The 18,659-nt window shown below is 30.9% G+C and overlaps 1 protein-coding gene and 1 long non-coding RNA gene across 2 annotated transcripts; both read left to right on the top strand.

The window, feature by feature from the left end:
- The first annotated feature begins 405 nt into the window (after positions 1-405).
- On the top strand, positions 406-14,261 carry LOC145328099 (innexin inx2-like). Its single transcript, XM_080171670.1, has 15 exons — positions 406-518; positions 979-1,080; positions 2,453-2,533; positions 2,805-2,897; positions 3,483-3,536; positions 3,606-3,705; positions 3,894-3,967; positions 4,032-4,102; positions 4,187-4,232; positions 4,456-4,503; positions 5,436-5,574; positions 5,983-6,052; positions 11,123-11,187; positions 13,358-13,424; positions 14,034-14,261. Exons 1-15 carry the CDS (start codon positions 411-413, stop codon positions 14,104-14,106), a joined length of 1,191 nt encoding a protein of 396 aa, XP_080027796.1. The 5' UTR covers positions 406-410; the 3' UTR covers positions 14,107-14,261.
- A 1,298-nt stretch (positions 14,262-15,559) lies between these two features.
- LOC145327707 (uncharacterized) lies at positions 15,560-17,547 on the top strand. The gene is made up of 2 exons (XR_013882228.1): positions 15,560-15,696; positions 16,455-17,547. It is a non-coding gene; the product is annotated as an uncharacterized LOC145327707 (long non-coding RNA).
- The last annotated feature ends 1,112 nt before the right edge of the window (positions 17,548-18,659 follow it).

Genomic DNA, 18,659 nt, shown 5'->3' on the forward strand with positions numbered 1-18,659 from the left:
GCAAATATACCTCCTCTCATGTTAAATAAGAAAACCTTTGTTTAAAGCTAACATTATCCTTATTCGTTATTGTTTTATATATAATCCTACAAAAACAAAGATGACAAACTCCATAAAAGCGAAGCTCTAAATTCAAAGGGAAGGTCAAACGAACATTAATGCTTGTAGAGTGTCAGTTTAATCGAACTAGTACATAATTTTTTTTGCAAATTGTCAAATTGCAGGATAATGTATAAGGACATGCTTTCATTTTTAGGAATTTATTATAGAAATGCTTATACTATTTGGCCTTATTGTCCTAAGATTAACGCTTTCTAAATCTTGCATTATTGATATAAAAATCACCAATCAAAGTTTGAAATTGATACAACAATGCTAACATCAATCAATAATTTTTTTTAGAAGCAGACATGGGGATAAACCTATTCCCCGTGTATGACATTGGAAACAAAGTTGTTGAGCATTTCAAACTACCTAATCTACAGAATGATAATGCAGTTTTTAGGCTCCATTATCTGGTAAGAATTTTTATCAAAATTAGCAAAATATATATTTAAATATAAGAAGTGAAAATTTAAGACACAGAATTAAAATTTTTTTTATATCTTTTATAAAATCATTAAAGTGGTTTATTCTTTTTTAAATGTCAGTCGCTCCGCTTATAACAACATACCGTGATGCAATAGGAATCATTATTCAAAAACAAGATGAATAGGATAGTCATAACAGACACATATTTTTAAAATACAGACTTTCTGGTAACGACTATAGAATTGCTACGCTTTCTAGATTGTACCTGACTGTTATAGGAATAATCATGTAAAGTTTAAAATCGATAACCATTACACGAAAAGACCTAACAGTTAGGGACAGATGGACGGACCAACCTTTATTATAGAAAATCTTAGCTTTAAAAAATATAGCATTAAATTACAGATAATTTTCCACGATTACAAAATAATAATCATATGCTTTTAGTTTACTGTGGGCATCCTGTTTCTTGGAAGTTTGTTGGTGACAACAGGACAGTATTTTGGAAGTCCTATATCATGTCTGGTTAAGGGCAAAACTATACCCGAGGTACATTATTATTTCCAGTATGGCTTCGAAACTGATTTATATTCACAGGATTAGAGCCAGTTCTAAGCCATACTGAAAAAATCATTTATTGTATCATATTATAAAGGGTGAGCAAAAAAAAATGCGTAGATTTTTAAAATTCAAATTGCGTGGCTTGTGTTAATGGTAGAAAAATGTTACGCATACCATTAGAACCGATAAGAAGTCTATTTTTTGGAAATATAAGAATGATTCCTCTGCTACGTATAGTTAGGGAGCTACATGTTAAAATGTCCCAACTGACTTAAAACTTGACTTGCGAGTATATTAGTAAATATTAGACAATAATTCTTGCAAAAAGACGTGCGTACATTTTTAAAATTCAAGTTGCGCGGCTTGTGTTAATGGTAGAAAAATGTTACGCATACCGTTAGAACCGCTATGAACTGTATTTTTTGGAAATATAAGAACGGTTCCTGTGCTACAAATAATCTAGGAGCTAGGTGGTAAAATGTCCAAAAATTTACTCACAAGTCAAGTTTTAAGTCAGTTGGGACATTTTAACATGTAGCTCCCTAACTATACGTAGCAGAGGAATCGTTCTTATATTTCCAAAAAATAAACTTCTTATCGGTTCTAATGGTATGCGTAACATTTTTCTACTATTAACACAAGCCGCGCAATTTAAATTTTAAAAATCTACGCATTTTTTTTTGCTCACCCTTTATGTAGAAAATTTTCTATAAATAGTAGAATGAAAAATAATAAGATTAATATCAGTTTTGTTAGCCTGAGCCATCGGCCTCTCCGGGCTAACAAAACACATTTTAATCTTATGATTTTTCATTTTAATATCTGCTGAAAGCTGTATATAAAATGATGAGATAAATAACTATTCTGTATAGAACAATTCTTTGATATATTTGGTTAGATTTGTCCCATGTATCTATATTTATAATAGGTTTACACCTTCATTAAAAATTAACTACTAGCGGCTACGCCCCCTAGAAGCCTCTAGGGGCACTAAAGGTGGGAGGGGGAAAAGTCGACCTCATCCCATTTAAATTTGAGTTTTTAAAGATAAAAAATACTATTTTTTTTTGGGGGGGGGGTGAAGACACCCTCCTTAAAATTAGTTTAAAACCTTCCCAGGACCTATAAGTAGCTTCACTGTAAAGGAGAACAATATCGGTTCAGCGGTTAGTGATATCCTTCGGGACAGACAAAATACGCTTACTACTTTATATAATAGGATAGTATAAAGACAATTTAACTATATTTCAAGACTCCAAGGCTTTTCTGTCTATGATTCATGACTTTTTATGTAATATTTTTATGTTTTAATTACAAGTTTAAACATAAAACAATAGGCTTAACTTTGATTTATGTTTAGGAGGTTATGAACACTTACTGTTGGATCCACTCTACATTTACTTTACCAAAGAATGTTACCATGGGAGGAATAGGTACACAGGTATTAAATAATAATTTCATCCTTAATTTGGGATTAGTCCCAGTTAATCAAGATTAAGATCATCTAGCTCTGTTATCACCGTTCAAAGAAAAAATTGAACATTTTAAAAATATTTCCATAAAGACTTGGTTTCATATAGGAAAATTTCTTTTTTCCCTTAAAATTGTGAGATTTTTAAGTTATAATAATATTTCTTCTAAAGTTAGGTAATTAAATCAAGTAACACCTGATGATCTTATCTGTAGTGTAATCATCATTTATTCAATTTTAGTTAGCACATCCAGGAGTGGGTACCTATCAAGAGTCTGATACAGTTGTCCATTCTACCTATTATCAATGGGTGGCTTACACTCTCTTCTTTCAAGTAAACTTTATTTGCATACATTCAGAATTGTGAAGATGAGCAAGATTTTGTTAGAATAAGCATGATTATGTCAAGATAGGGAATGTGTCTAAGAATTAGGAAGAATTTCTGAGGATAAGTAAGATTTGGTTAGAATGATCAAAATTTTTGAGAATAATCAAGATCTTATAAAACAAGCACGATTTTGTGAGAATAAGAAGAGTTTGTAAGAATTAGGAAGAATTTGTGCAAATAAGCAAGATTTTGTGAGAATAAGTAAGATTTTGTGGGAATAAGCAAGATTTTGTGAGAATAAGAAAGATTTTGTGAGAATAGGAAGTATGTAAGTAAGAATCAGGAAGAATTTGTGAGGATGAGTAAGATTTTGTTAGAAAAAGTAAGATTTTGTGAGAATAATCAAGAATTTCTTGAAAACAATCACCTTGATTGAATAACTGTCGTCTGTAAGCTTGCATTCTGCTAAGTTTATTAGCAATTCTGCCAATTTTCTATAGATGTCAAGTGTCTGATATAGAAGATGTAGATTAAATTAACATAAGATTACTCGAATTATATCTTCATAATATTATTATCTATGTTTTATAGGGTTGCTGCTTTGCTGCTCCAATCTATCTTTGGAGATACTTGGAGATGGGAAGGGTAAGTATTTCTTAAGTTTTGAAACTTTAATGAATTATTTCCTTAAGAATTTTTGAATTTTTTATTTAGATGAAAAGAATTATACCAGAAAATCTGTTGTTAAAAGATTATCACAGTGCTGGTGTGTGTTTCAAACCTCCAAGTTTGCTCAAAGGGATTGAAAAAGAATGTAAGTTTATTTTATAGCTGCAGACAAGTTCAGCTGCTACTTTTGAAGAAAAACTCTAGAGTCATCTATAGGCAGCAATGTATGAAAGTCAAATTTCAGAAAGAATTTGATCATCTTTTATTCCTATACATTTACTTTTTTTTTAAAGAAATTTTTAAGAAGTAATACTAATTTAATTTCATCCTTAGTGGCCATTGCCAAGATGAAAGACCATTTCATTACAAGAAGCAATAGAATTGAAAACAGGCTTTATCTTCATAAGGTAATATTTTCTATCATTTGTTACACTTTTAAACCTCAATTTTAAAATTAAATTTTTATTTCAGTATGCATTCTGTGAATTATTGAACTTTTTTAATGTTGTTTTTCAAATAACACTGCTGGATTACTTTCTTGGGTAAGTCATTTGTTTTATTATAGAAAAGATGTATACACTAATACTAAAGTAATAAATATGTATTTCTTTACAAATTTTTTTTAGAGGAATGTTTAGCACATATGGATCAGATGTGTTTAGAATTAGCCAGGTTAGTAATACAAATATTGGCTAAGAAAGTCATTAATGTTATAAGATGATTCAATCAGTCCATACTTGTTTCTCAGTCTTTTAACATTCAAATCTTTGTTAGGTATATAAAAAAGTATGGCTCCTATTGTTTTTAGATTTGGAAGAGAATCAAACAAATATTCTATTTAAATTATATCTTTTTAATGAGATAGGGCAAATATATTTAATAAATTATTTTCTAGATGGATCCAGAAGAAAGGAATGATCCCATGGACAGAGTGTTTCCTAAGGTAAAAATTTATAACCTTGGTATAGAGCACTTCTTCTTATCTTAATATCAAAAGCATAAAAGAAGTCATTGAAAAAAAAGAAAATACTGGTTATTTATGCACTACTTTCAAAAATGTTCAGTTTAATGTTTAATTAAGAATTCAAAAGAAGCTGTCTTAACTTTTTTTTTTTTACTTAAGATAGCTAGTCGGTGCTTTTAGTAAGTAGTAGATGTAAAAATTTTCATAGAATTCAGATATGCAATTGGTTTTTTTGTAGACCTCTTATTTTTAAAGTAATTTAAGTTTTTTTTTTAATTAAGTCGATTTTAAGGTACTAAAATGCAACAAAAAAGGAAAAAAAGGCCATTATGAACAAAAATAGTAAGATCTTTAATTTGAAACCTTACTTTTTGAATTTTGTCAGGTAATTATTGAAAAAAAACGATTTTTTTAAACCCACGAGAATAAAAACTTTGAACTAAATTTTATCATCACTATTTTTGTTCATAATGGCCATTTTCTTTCTTTTTTTTGTTGCATTTTAGTACCTTAAAATCGACTTAATTTTTAAAAAAAAAACTTAAATTACTTTAAAAATAAGAGGTCTACAAAAAAACCGATTGCATATCTGAATTCTATGAAAATTTTTACATCTACTACTTACTAAAAGCACCGACTAGCTATCTTAAATAAAAAGCAAAAAAGTTAAGACAGCTTATTTATAAAAAAAAAATCTAATAATATACTTCATGCTAATTCTTTTATTTTTGAAAGGTTACAAATTTTTAAAGACAAATTAGAAATTATTAGGCAAATGAAGCCAGATAGAAATCAAGAAAAGTAAAACTGAATTTTTGAATATACATCCTTACACATTAAACATTGGATATATTGACAATAACTAAATCTTATAAAAATCATTTTTTATTAAAGGGAATCATAAAATTTAGGTTGGAAAGTGTACCTTCCACAAGTATGGACCTAGTGGATCTATTATGACTTCAGATGCTTTGTGTATTCTTCCATTGAATATTATCAATGAAAAGATTTATGTTGTCGTCTGGTTCTGGTTCATGTTTCTAGCTGTTGGTAAGATCTACATTTTCATGAAAATTTAATTCATACAAATAAGTCTTTGAGTTATGTTTATACATATTTATTTGTTAATCTTTCCATGTATTACTAATTTTTTAGTCTATGACTGATTTTCATTCTAGTGTTATTTCTAAGCTTCTCATCTATTGGTAAAATTTATTGAAAACATAGATAGATTACCCTTCTCTTTATAGATAGCTGGCATATAGGGGTACTTTATTATAAGGGACATGAAAGAACAGTAAAATAGCCTAAAACCTCCCCTATGTGATTCTTCTCTGATATGGAGAACTCAAACAGTTCAGTATTTTTTGCAAGCTAAAGCAACAGACAAAAATCCTTACTACTTTATATAATAGGATTGAACACATATCTAAAGATTAAGAAAACACATTATTTTAGTTTCTGGAATTCAATTATTGTGGAGATTTTCAACATTCTTCTTTCCACAAGTTAGACAGCACTATCTTAGGTAAGTATCATATTTATCGCATCGTAATATAGACAGCTTTCCTCTGGTATTATAATTAAAGAATTAAAAGTGAGTTTTGTTATACCCGAGGGACCGATGGCACGGTCTAAAAAAACTTTTTTATATTTATATTCAGGGAAAATTGTATGTAATATATGCTATACGTGATTTTTCAGTATGGTCGAGAAACAGTTCTGATCCACCGGATATCAATCGGTTTCGAATCCATACTGGAATAGTTATTTCTTTAGTCATAAACTAAAAAGTTCTTTTTAAAACTTAATTTTGAAATGAAAAATAAACAAGTTAAAATTGGGTATACAATACTGAAACATTATAATTTCTAAGAATTTTGTTGTTCTAATTTATTTTAATCAAAGGGTCTTCTGTGTAAGATAGATGGATAGGTATAATTGTTATCTAATAGTTTCTGAGTTATTTTATGCATTGATAAAATTAAAGGACATTCCTTTTTAAGTGTAAGTTTGTAACCATGAAAAATATACAGATACTAAAAACTTTAAGGCCAAATTAAATATTTTGGTTTTTAATTAATTATTTTTTTGTATCTTACTTAAAATGCAGGGCTCGTCAGCCGCCTGTAAACCTCAGGAGGAAATAAACCTTTTACAGTCTAATTTTATAGTCTAAATTGACCCAAAATTGGCAATCCCTCTTTTTAAATTTTGTAAAGCCTACAAACGAATTTAAATAGGCTTATAGTCTCGGCTGACAGGTTGAAAGGTCATCCTTATACTAAAGTAACAGGATGTCTGTTTGTCTCTTTTTTTGTCTGTGTGTTTGTGTGTCTGTGTGTTTGTACCGAAGGATCTCGCTAACAACTGAACCGATCGGGTTCTCCTTAACAGGGTAGCTTCTTATAGGTTGGGAAGGTTTATAACTATTTTCTTGGGGGGGGGGGGGATGTGGGACACCCCCAACCCCCCAAAAAACTGAAAAATACCCCCCCCCCATTTTTTTTACTTACAATTTTGACCTTTCCTCAATTTTGTAAGTCCCGAAAAATGCCCAGTAAGCTTAAACTGGAAACCTCCAACTCCACAGTCTACTCCTGCCCAAAATGCTTGCTATCAATTAAACCAATCAACTCTTAACAAACTGAAACACGAACACCAAACCAATTCAAACATTATCATTTTAATTGTGTAGTTAGTTTTTTTTATGTTAGTTATAAATATTTCATATGTATAACTGCTAACCCTTAACTTACTAACACATATCTAATTTATCATTATTTTCTTATTTTACTTATTATATGATGTATGATTATTTCTGTAAAACGAATAAATCATTTCAACACACACACTTTTAAAATCTAAAATAAGAAATTGGGTTATCAAATTCGACTCCCCACTCCTCAAGTGCCCCTAGAGGCCTCTAGGGCGTGGCCGCTAGTATTATATAAACTACTTTTTTTCCTCCGTTTTTATCATAAATTAAATTTATAATATTATATTTGATTTCTAAGTTTGAGGAAAATTCTACACATTGTCATATGAAATTTTTAAAATTTCAAATAATGTACTATTAGAGTCTCTTTAAATCTTGAACAAGATTAAGTGCAATTCTGGCCAAAAATTAGACCACTTTTTTTCTTGGAAAAATACAAATTCATTTAACTTCTGGAAATTATTTGATTGCAGTTAGAGCCATGTAATTTCATTATTTTACATTTTTTTGTGTAAATGTGGTTTTAATCAGGAAGGGAGGGGACATTGAGCAAATAAGAGCAGTCCCCAAAGTTTTATATTACCGTTTCTTTCTCATTGGCTTTGGAAACTGTTATTGAATTTTGTTTGGTTAGTTCATTCAGTTGAGCGAATTATTGCGAAACTATAATTGTAATCTAGAGAAGGGGTAATTTTGTGAATTATAATTTGGTATTTACATCAATTTATCGGCCATTGTGTTATCTCTTTAGATCCATGATTTTTAATGATAACAACTATGTCTGTAAGTAGTCAAGCATTAATGCGGGAGATAAGAAAATAAAGGTTTACTACACAGCCTTTATAGGCATAGCTAGGACTGTCTAACTATTCCCCTAGCATCTAGAGGCGCTCTGCATTCAGTTGGGTAAAGCGGCACAAAAAAGCCTAAATCATCTCGATTCTTAAATCTATAAGTAAATTAGCCTTAAACAAAACCGGGACCAATGTGAAGATTCCCTAAAAATGAGAACTTAACCAGTTTAGTTGTTGTTGAAATATCAAGATTAAAACAAAAAAAAAATTAATACTTTATATTATAGGATATAAAACGTATAGAAAGATTTGTTTTGTTAAATATTATTTAGCAAGTAGAAATAGATAGACAGATAGAAATAAACAAAATAGATAAATTGTGTAAAGAAAAAAAATAGATTGATTGATAGATACACGTATTGATTTATAGATAGATAAAAATTAAAGATGTTAAAAATTGCGGAGAATTTCTGGAAATGTGAAAAGTAGCCCCGAGCATTATGCACAAAATTCATTGCAGTTTTTACTCAAAAAAATGCAACACTCAATATGGCTACCGCATTTCATAAGTCACAGTGGCGTCAGATTCAAGGAAAAGTTTTTCCATTTTGAAACTGATTAATATCCGCTAAATTAGAACTGGTTAGACAATTAAAATAAAATTAAAAACTTAATACCAGTTTTGTTAGGCCGGAACTTTCGCCTGTAGGGTATAACAAAACTGGTTTTAATCATATATTTTTATTTTAATATCCCTGGATAGCGTTCTATCGAGCAATATATGTTGAGTAAATAAGGGGCTTAAGACTACTCTCTCCCTTTATCCATTAAAGAGCCCTTCAGGGTCATAACTCCACATGCCTCCCCCAATACAAATTAATAAAGTGGAATATGGGTATTAGGGCTGATTTTGTTAGCCAATCATTATACCAGTATGCTAAATTTCTAGAGTAACAAAATGAAGTCAAAGTAATAATTTTCAGAGCTTGATCAATGTAGCGCCCTTTTTTGACGCCAATTTTGAGTAAAGCACTAAAAAATAATCCTGATTGAACATAAACCTACGTGTTAATAAATTCAGGAATTCTAAAATTTCACGGAAAATTAAAAGGAAAGAAAGATCTTTGTTTTAGAGGGGTGTTGGGGATTTTGAAGCACAGATAGCATAAGCCATGAACTTAAAATTATTTATAAAAGTAAAATATCATCCTATTATATAAAAAATAAGATTTTTTACTGGTTGCATTTTTCAGGGAAGCTTTAGCAATTTCTTGGAGATGGTTTTATTTTCCTGTCTTTGTATGTGTGTCCGTTTGTCTGTATCAAATAGTCTTGCTAAGCTTTGGACTGATATGATATTCCTTTACAGTGAAGATAGACAGAAGGTCCTGGGCAGGTTTATAACTATTTTGGTGGAGAGTACCACTACCCTCCCAAGAGAAATCGGTTTTAGAGAAATTTTTTTTTTTTTAAACTAAAATTCATTTCGACTTCCCCTCTTCCCCCCTTTTCCGCAAGTGCCCCTGAAGCTAGGTCTGTTGGGGCGTAGCCGCCAGTAACAGACAAATTAAGGAAAAGGTCAGTACAACAACTATATTATTTTTGTGCAGTTTTGAGTTTGCATTTAGATTTTCCCTTACAGGCAAAAATAACATTTTTATAGAAATTATAACCTAATTTGACAGAATGCATCAGAGCTCAAATAAAATATGTGGATAATTTTTGTCGTTTTTAATCCACGTTTTACATCTATTTGAGCACTATGTTTTAATTGGTGGGGTGAAGTGGTGGAAGGGGGGGGGGGGTGGTTACAGGGGTAATTTCTCTTGACAGTGTGAAGGTAAGGGGAGGGGGGAAATTTTTCTAGGGGCGATTTATCTTAGGTGGGTGGTAGTACCCTCCCCCAAAATAGTTATAAACCTTTCCGGGACCTCTGAGAACCTATCCTGTTAAGGAGAACCCGATCGGTTCAGCGGTTAGCGAGATCCCTTGGTACAAACAGACACACAGACACACATACACACAGACAGACACACGTCCTTTTACGTCTTTATTATAAGGATTATGTATCAGTGTTATTCTTTAGGTTAGATTATGTTACATTTAGTAGAAGATAGCCCCACAGGTTTAGGGTATCGCAGTATAGGTCCTATTGGGATTAAGCATAAAACACCCCTTATTCTTATTCTTTTTATTAATACTAGCGGCTTCGCCCCTAGCCTCTAGGGGCTTTGCCCCAAGAGATGGTAAAAAAAGTGTAAGGTGAAATTTGTAAAAAAAAAATAATAAGAAGGACCAAGGAAATCTTCTACAAAGGAAATCTTCTACAAAGGAAATATTCCACAAAGGAAATCTTCTACAAAGGACCAAGGATATTTTTTACAAAAAAAAAATAAAAAAAAATAAAAATAAAAATGGGGGGAATTTTTTTGTTTTTTGGGGGGTTGGGGGTGTCCCACCCCCAAAGAAAATAGCTTAAAACCACCACAGGACCAATAGGTATATACCCTCAAGAGTAGAATCCGATCGGCTCAGTGGTTACCGAGATCTTAAGCTTCAGACGGACGGACGGACGGACAGACAGACAGACAGACATCGTACTACTTTGTATTATTGAGGAAGAGGAGGGAGTATTAATGTGCTCGCTAACTACGTTAAGGAAAAGCACCTTGTTTTTGGCGAGTATTGGTTGGTGGTCAAAAGTATAGTAGCCAAGATGAAAAATCGTTGAATCATTGTTTGCCATTTTCTCTCATTAATATTTTATTATGACATTTAAAGGTCAATCACTTTTAGTGTACAATTATTTCTGCAAATTTGCAAAAATCACAAACCTATTATATATTGTTGTGTTTTTTTGTCCGTTAAGATCTTGCTAACTAATAAATAGGTAGTCAATTTAGTGAAGCTTTACATAGGTCTCGGAATAGTTTTTTTTTATCTAACTCCTGTGATGGTTTTAGGCTAATCAACTGCCCTGCCTATGGTGCTAAGGGTTCAGCCGCTAGTAGACAATGAAACTATTATTCAACAATATTGGCTTGGCAATATTCCAATAAATCTATCTATCTATATATATATATAGGAGCAAGACCTCTTGGAATGCAGGGAATGCTGAAATAGAAATCATCGTGGCTAAACTTTCTTTTGGTAAGAGTCAATTATAAAAAAAGGATGACAACATCCATAAAAGCGAAGCTCTGAAACGATATCACAGACGAATATGAAAATATAAGGTTTGACAAAATTATACGAAAATTTGTTGCAAAACTTCTTAAATACAGAATTCTGTTTAAGGATATACTGACATTTCAATACTTGATTTTAGAGATGCTTCGCTCATAATATTGTACCTTATTGTAATGTGAATCAGTAATAAAAAAAACAGATCAATCGGATGATTTTATCACATAAAAAATTGTTATTAAAAAAGTAAAAAAATCAACATGTTTAAAATGGACGCACGGACATTCTGAAAACGATTATAGAGTTGCAACGCTTTCTAAATCGTACCTAACTACTACAGGAATCACCATGCAAAGTTTGAAATAATCGATAGGCCAATTCTAACATGCCTAAATTAACGAATAAAAGCTAACTATCTCGGACGGACGGACGGACCGACCCTAATTATAGAAAAGCTTCGCTTTTAAAAATTGTGTTTAAAATTATAATCTTAATATCATTATATAATTACAAACGTTGCATGAGGAATCCCTTAGCAAATTGGTACAATCTATAAATCTTTTGAACTCTGATTATTCCTAATAATTCAATGTATCGTCCATTTGAAGAGATACAAATTTTGTGTTCACTCACATTATCAAATAAAAGAAGAATTTTAAAATTAACAAGGATAACAATCTCCATAAAAGTGAAGCTCTGAAATGGAAGAACAAATGAACATTAACAGTTGTAGAGTTTCAGAACTGAATAAAATGAATACTAATGGATAAGTTTATATGTACAAAATTGTAAGTAAATTTGTTGCAAAACTGATTAAATACATGATACTGTTTAAGGACATACTAACGTTCTTAAGACTTGATTATAGAAATGCTTCGCTTATCACATTGTACCTTGTTGTAATAGGAATCAGTATTCAAAGAATTAGATGAATAGGACAATTTTAACGTTCAAAATTTGCTGTCAAAAAAGTAAAAAAGTCAGCTTGTTTTAAATGGACGTATGGACTTTCTGGTAGCAATTATAGAGCTGCTGCGCTTTCTAAATCGCACCTAATTGTTACAGGAATCATCATACAAAATTTGAAATCGATAGGACAATTCTAACTTGTGTTAATTAACGAAAAGAGCTAACTGTAACGGACGGACCGATCCTAATTATAGAAATGCTTCGCTTTTAAAAACGTCCTTTCCCAGCTGTGTAATAATATCAAGATTCAAGTTTACAATAAAATTATTTTAACATCATAAGGTTGTGTGATGATTTTGATAAAGGTTTAAATAAATTATACTTGAGTTTGATTTAAAATATATATAATTTGATATGTCGTGAACGTTATTCATCAATGAACTATTGTGGACAAATTGTCTAAACTTGGTTATGCTGTTATTTCATCAACATAACTGTTGTCAACCTTGCCTATCTAACCCTCTTAGCATCTGTTCTCCGTGTCATAACTAAAGATGTTAAAAGTTTTTCCTACTATATACTGTAACTAGCGGCTTCGCCCCTAGCCTCTAAGGTAATTAAAGAAAAAAAATTACCTCTGGAGATGCCCCCACAGATTTTAAATAATTAAAACAGAAAATTAAGTACCTGATGAGAAGCCCCCACTCCACCACTTTATTTTAAATAATTAAAAAAAGGGGGGGGGGATTTTTTTCATTTTTGGGGGTCTGGTGGGTGTCCCACCACCAAAGTAAAAAAAAGAATAAAATAAAAAAATCAACACAGGACAGGTAGGTATATTCCCTGAAGAGTAGAATCCGATCGGTTCAGTGGTTACCGAGATCTTAAGGGACGGACAGACGGACAGACATACGGACAGACAGACGGACAGACAGACAGACGGACAGACAGACAGACGGACGGACAAACAGACGGACAGACAGACAGACGGACAGACAGACAGACAGACATCGTTCTACTTTGTATTATATATATCAGTACAGTGCGACATAAATAGTATATAAGGCCAAAAACAAAAACAACTCTTTACAAGGACTCCTAGACAAAGGTCATGCAATCAAAGGGTTGGCTGTTTGCAAGATTGAGATGTTATATATGTATAATTATATAATATATACATATTCATTATTCTTGTCTATAAATACAGCATTTTTGTATTATTTAGGTGATTGGTTTACCCTGACTAATATTTCTGAAAATATTGATGATAGAATGTTCACTAAACTTATCAGGTTAGCTACAAACCTTTTAGGGATGCTGTTATTTCTACAACTAGCAATAGTATAGTCAGTGTATTTTGACATCGAATTGGGCTTTTTTGAAATTTCATTATTAAGTCTATAATTGGCAATGTTAATTTTGTTACACACACTGTCAAAAAATATACCTATTACACTGCACTGTCATAAAAACAGTTTCTGTCATTTCACACCCATGAAATTTAATCTGTTAAATTCAGAGTTTTCATGAAAAAATACCAATTTTTGAATTAAAATTAAGTATTCTAATGTAATTAATATAAACTTATATGTTTATCCTAAAATAGTTTCATTAACAAAATAGTTTTATATTTTTGTTTAAAAACATTTCTAATTTTACTAAACAATTCTACACAATCATAAAATTTCTCTCTGGAAATAGTACTAGTTGCTTCTGTCATCCAGGAAAGGGCGAAGGAAGTAAGGGAAATAGCCGAAAACCAACCAAAGACAATTATAAAGCTTCCGTGAAAAGCACAATCTATTAGGACCATTAGTTTTCGAAATTTTTAGTTTTAGACACTACACCTGCTACAAATGTACGTACTTTTCGTGGTCATAAATTTTTATCTATATTTTCAGTGAACTAGCCAAATCCTTCAGGAAGATCTATCCTCAAGAATCAGTTGGAAATTCAGTTTCTACTTCTGTTTAAACTTTTATATCATTCAATTGAGTTTTACATTGACATCAATGCTCGAAATTGTAATGTCTGAATAAATATTTAAAATTCATATTTTGTCTGTGAGTTAACCTCTTATATCATTCAATTATGTGTTTTTTTATTTGAAAAATAAATTTAGAATTCTATATTCTGTCATTCTTTTTCATACTTTAACAAATTCAAATTTACTCTAAACCATAAGTTGTTCAATTGGTTCTAAGAATATTAATGTAGGGAGACTAAGTGACTAAAAAAATCAACCATGTGACGTTATAAAAATGAGGGATTATTCATCTCTTTTTTTGGAATATTCGTTCCCACTTCTCCTCTCATCTCCCTCATTTTTATGAGGTCACGCGAATTATTTTTGAGTCACTTTATCCATCTACATAATAATATGAACAATAATGAATTATAGTGGCTAAAACTTTAGTGTTAAAAACAGATCTTCGCAGCCACACCTTAATCCGCTAAGCTGCAGCTGAAATCCAACTTGCGACTGCGGCTAAGGTGGCTGAGGGTACTCAAAAAATCTTTCTAAATGAAAAGAAATATAAAAAGTCAGGGATCATGTGAATAATTGCCCCGCAGGGTTAGAAAATTGGCCCCTCAGTGGCTAAAAATACGAGAAAAATTACAAAACGAAAAAAAACTTCATTTTCTTTCAATTATTCAAATTTTTTTTTGTATTAAACTCAAATACTTCTGTATTATACTATAGAGTTAAAAATAAGGATAACAACTAACATAAAATTATATAGAAATTTTAAATTTTGATTTTGTTTATTCAATATTCAAAGGGTCCATTTGGATGAATGTTTAAGTATGTCACTTTAATTTGCAATAAAATTTAGGTTTAAGCTGATTGGAGCAGAATACATAAAGCAAATATTTATGATTAAAATTCAGTTTCAATAAAAATAAGTTTGTGTTTAGTGTTTTTAAAATAAGTCAGGTATTTATTTGTTTTTTTCTTATCTTTTAAACAAGGAAATTCTTTTAACAAGCAGTTCAGTTTTTATCCAATTTAGTGTAACAACTCAAAAGTTAAAAAGAAAAATTACCATTCAACATAGCTTTTATAATAAAAATGTCTTTAAAAAATATTGGTGTGAATAAAAAAAAAACTGCCTTTGGCAATGCTACAAACAACGACTCATTTTAGGGCTAATTTTCAATAAGACAATATAAATTCTTGATAATCGCCAACTTACACTTAGTTATTAAGGTGATAGAGCAGCTGTCAATCCAAAGTTGTTTATTAGCATTTAAATCTATATTTGTTATTTACATTATATTATTTATCTTCAGCATTGGAATGATAAGCATTGGGAGACTCCATGTGAAACATTTCATATATATTTTTTTTTATTGTGACATAGTTTTGTTAATAAAAGTAATAACCTTTCTTAATGTATAAACTATTATTTTCAGATTTGAATTTAGGCATACAAAAATGCTAGTCCTAGTTTTTCTAGGCTTACTGTTTGGCTTAATACAAGGCAATCATGTTTCTGGAGAACAGAAGAGTCCTACCAGTATCTGCCCACCCCAAGAATTGACTAAACCATGCTATTGCAGGTAAAATTCTGGGAAAAGGGAATGTGATTCTGACAAACAATTCTAAGTGAAAATTTACCCATAACCACAATCCCTTTTTTCTCTCCTTCTTACCCACTTCCTTTCAGTTTCATCAAAAAACAAGTTTTACGCCAACTCTACGCCAACAAAATATTTAAATTTTGACAACAAAAATTAGAATTAATTGGCTAAAAAATTACTCTCATCAACATTTTTTAATTGTTCCTGCCAATAGCAACCGAAACCAACTCAATGTTGCATTGTTGACCTGTCCACGTCTTTGCAAGCCTTTAGCATAAGAATTGATAGAGACTATTTTGAGTCACTTTTAGCATCAATAAAAAATATTTGGCAATAGGAAGTTGAGAGGCAGTTAAGATGGGTTTAAGCATCTCAAGCTACAGATATAATAGTTTATGGAGAGTTGTTTATAATTGAGTACATAAATCTGCTATTATGGAGTGCATTCAAAAAAAGCTATTTTCTAAAATTTTATGGATCATGCAAATCTCTTCTCCTTGTACATTGGACCAAAAATTCAAACAGATTGCATTAGAATTGGTTCAACACATTCATTTTGACATTACACAATCTCTTAAAACATAAAAAAAATAAAAACAGGATTCTGAGTTTTTTAATTTAATGTCATTTTATTGTCGTTCTTAACTTAAAGAATTTACTTCTAAAACTAGGCAATTAGAGAAATATGTTATTACTTTTGAAGTATATAAACTGTTAATAGTTACTATTTTGTACAGAATTAATGAATTTGGAAACCTGGTGGTTGACTGTGCCTTTCGATTTGAAGTAGATCAAGATGTGATGGAGATGACAGAAAATGTTTTTGCTCAATTTGAAGAAACAATGATTGATGAATTCAACATTGACTTTGGTGGTAATCTTGCAAATTTTGCCTTCAACCATAAAACAACTGGAAGACTCCAAATGAAAAAAATTACAATTAAAAATTTCCGCTTTAATGAGCTGAGAGGACCAGAAGTATTTACTGATTTAGGCCTTGTTAAATCCAGATTATCATTGGAAAGTCTTGAAATAGTTCCTTTTTACTACGAATTTTTTACCTGGGCTCCTAACTTTTTGGCTGGCCTAGAAAACCTGAAGGAACTTAGACTCACCTGGTATATCTATGAATTACAACCATTCCATGGATACAACTTGAATAACCTTGAACATCTTTACCTGGAGAGCTCTGTAATTACTGATTTGACATCAACCACTTTTCCAACAATGCCCAAATTAAAGAATTTAGAATTGTGGAGACTTGAAAACATATCCCACCTTAAAAATTCCGGATTTTTCCAAAGTTTTCCAATTTTAGAAAGTTTTTTTAGCTGTGAAGGTAAAATTGAAACTATTGATGCTGTTTTTTTTTACAACACATCAAATTTGAAGAGTGTATATCTAGATTGGAATAAAATCACAAGCATCGATCTTACTGAGTCCATATGCATATGTGGGTTTGACAAATAACTACATAACTGAGCTCACAGAGGCCAACTTCAGACCATTTGTGGAAAATGTAATCAACACTCCAGGAGCAAGAGGTTATATTGGAATGTATGGTAGCTGCCACTGGAATTGGTTAAAGTGTTCTTGTGACCTGAAATGGTAAGTGGTGGAACTAGATGCAGCTCATGTGTTTAGCGGTGCTTATTGTGAGGGATGCATACCTCTTGAAAATGTGGATCCTGAAGCCATCAATGAGCAGTGTCCTGATAATTATAAAATTTTTGATTGATGTAATCCTTTAAAATTCTTACAAATATTTGTATTTTGTGCTTTATTTTGAAATCTTTTTTAAAAAATACATTTTTATTCAACTTTTGCATTCCATCTGATTTGTACATTTGGTAATGATATTCTTAATTATTGAAAGACAATATCTATGTTTAATCTACCTTCATGACAACATTGGAAAATTATACTTTAAGACTAGTTTTGATTTATAAAGCGTTTAAGGTAGATTTTCTATAAAGTTTCAGCCTAACGTAAGTAACCTAGTATTATTTATGAATGTTCCATCTTTAACAGTCCGACGGTCCTGGCAGGCAATGGATGCCATCAAAGCTGGTAGGGTTATCCAGGTAAAAAGGAAAAATATATTTTTTGGAATCAAACAAAGCATTTTGTGTTACCAAAATACTAAATTATCCTATAGTGGTACATTCTCATATGAAATATATGTGTTAAGTAAATTACAGGTTCCAGGTATGATCATCTAGGTCTCCTAAAATCTTGAAAAGGTTCCTGTGACCAAATTTTTTGACTTAGCTCTAATAGGTTCTGAGTTAATAGGACGCCCCCCCCCCCCCCCCCTCAACTGATTAAGGTCTGGAAATGCCCGACCATGAAAGGTTTAAAAGAAAGAAGACATAATTATGATATTTGAAATTTTTTTTTGTATAATTGAATTAAAAAAAACATAATAAAAGAAATCTAAATTTATACTCTTGAAAGAATAATAAAAAGCCAGTTATTTGTTGCAAATGTTCAAGAGGGCTGGGTAATGCTAAATGTTAATCCTTGAACTCTAAGGATTACCTTTAATATTTTTTAGAATCTATAAATACTTAATTAAGACCCATGTAAGACGACATTTATTGTTTGGTCCTTTTAAAAAATTGTTTTGTATAATTGATTTAACAAAAACATAATAAAAGAAATCTAAATTTATCCTCTTAAAAGAATAATAAAAGCCAGTTTTTTGTTGCAAATGTTCAAAAGAGCTGTGTAATGCTAAATGGCAATCCTTTAACTCCAAGGATTACCTTTTATATTTCCTAGAATCTTTAAATACTTAATTAAGACCCATTTAAAACGACATTTTATTGTCTTTTAGTGATAAAACACAGCTATTCATGCTTTAAGAGATTAATTCATAACTAGATTTATTTTGAAGTTAAACAGATGTTTCGATCCTATGGATCACCAGACATAGTTTT

The sequence above is a fragment of the Acartia tonsa genome, chromosome 9 (genome assembly GCF_053477335.1).
Source record: "Acartia tonsa isolate MP-2025a chromosome 9, ASM5347733v1, whole genome shotgun sequence".
Lineage (NCBI taxonomy): Eukaryota > Metazoa > Arthropoda > Copepoda > Calanoida > Acartiidae > Acartia > Acartia tonsa.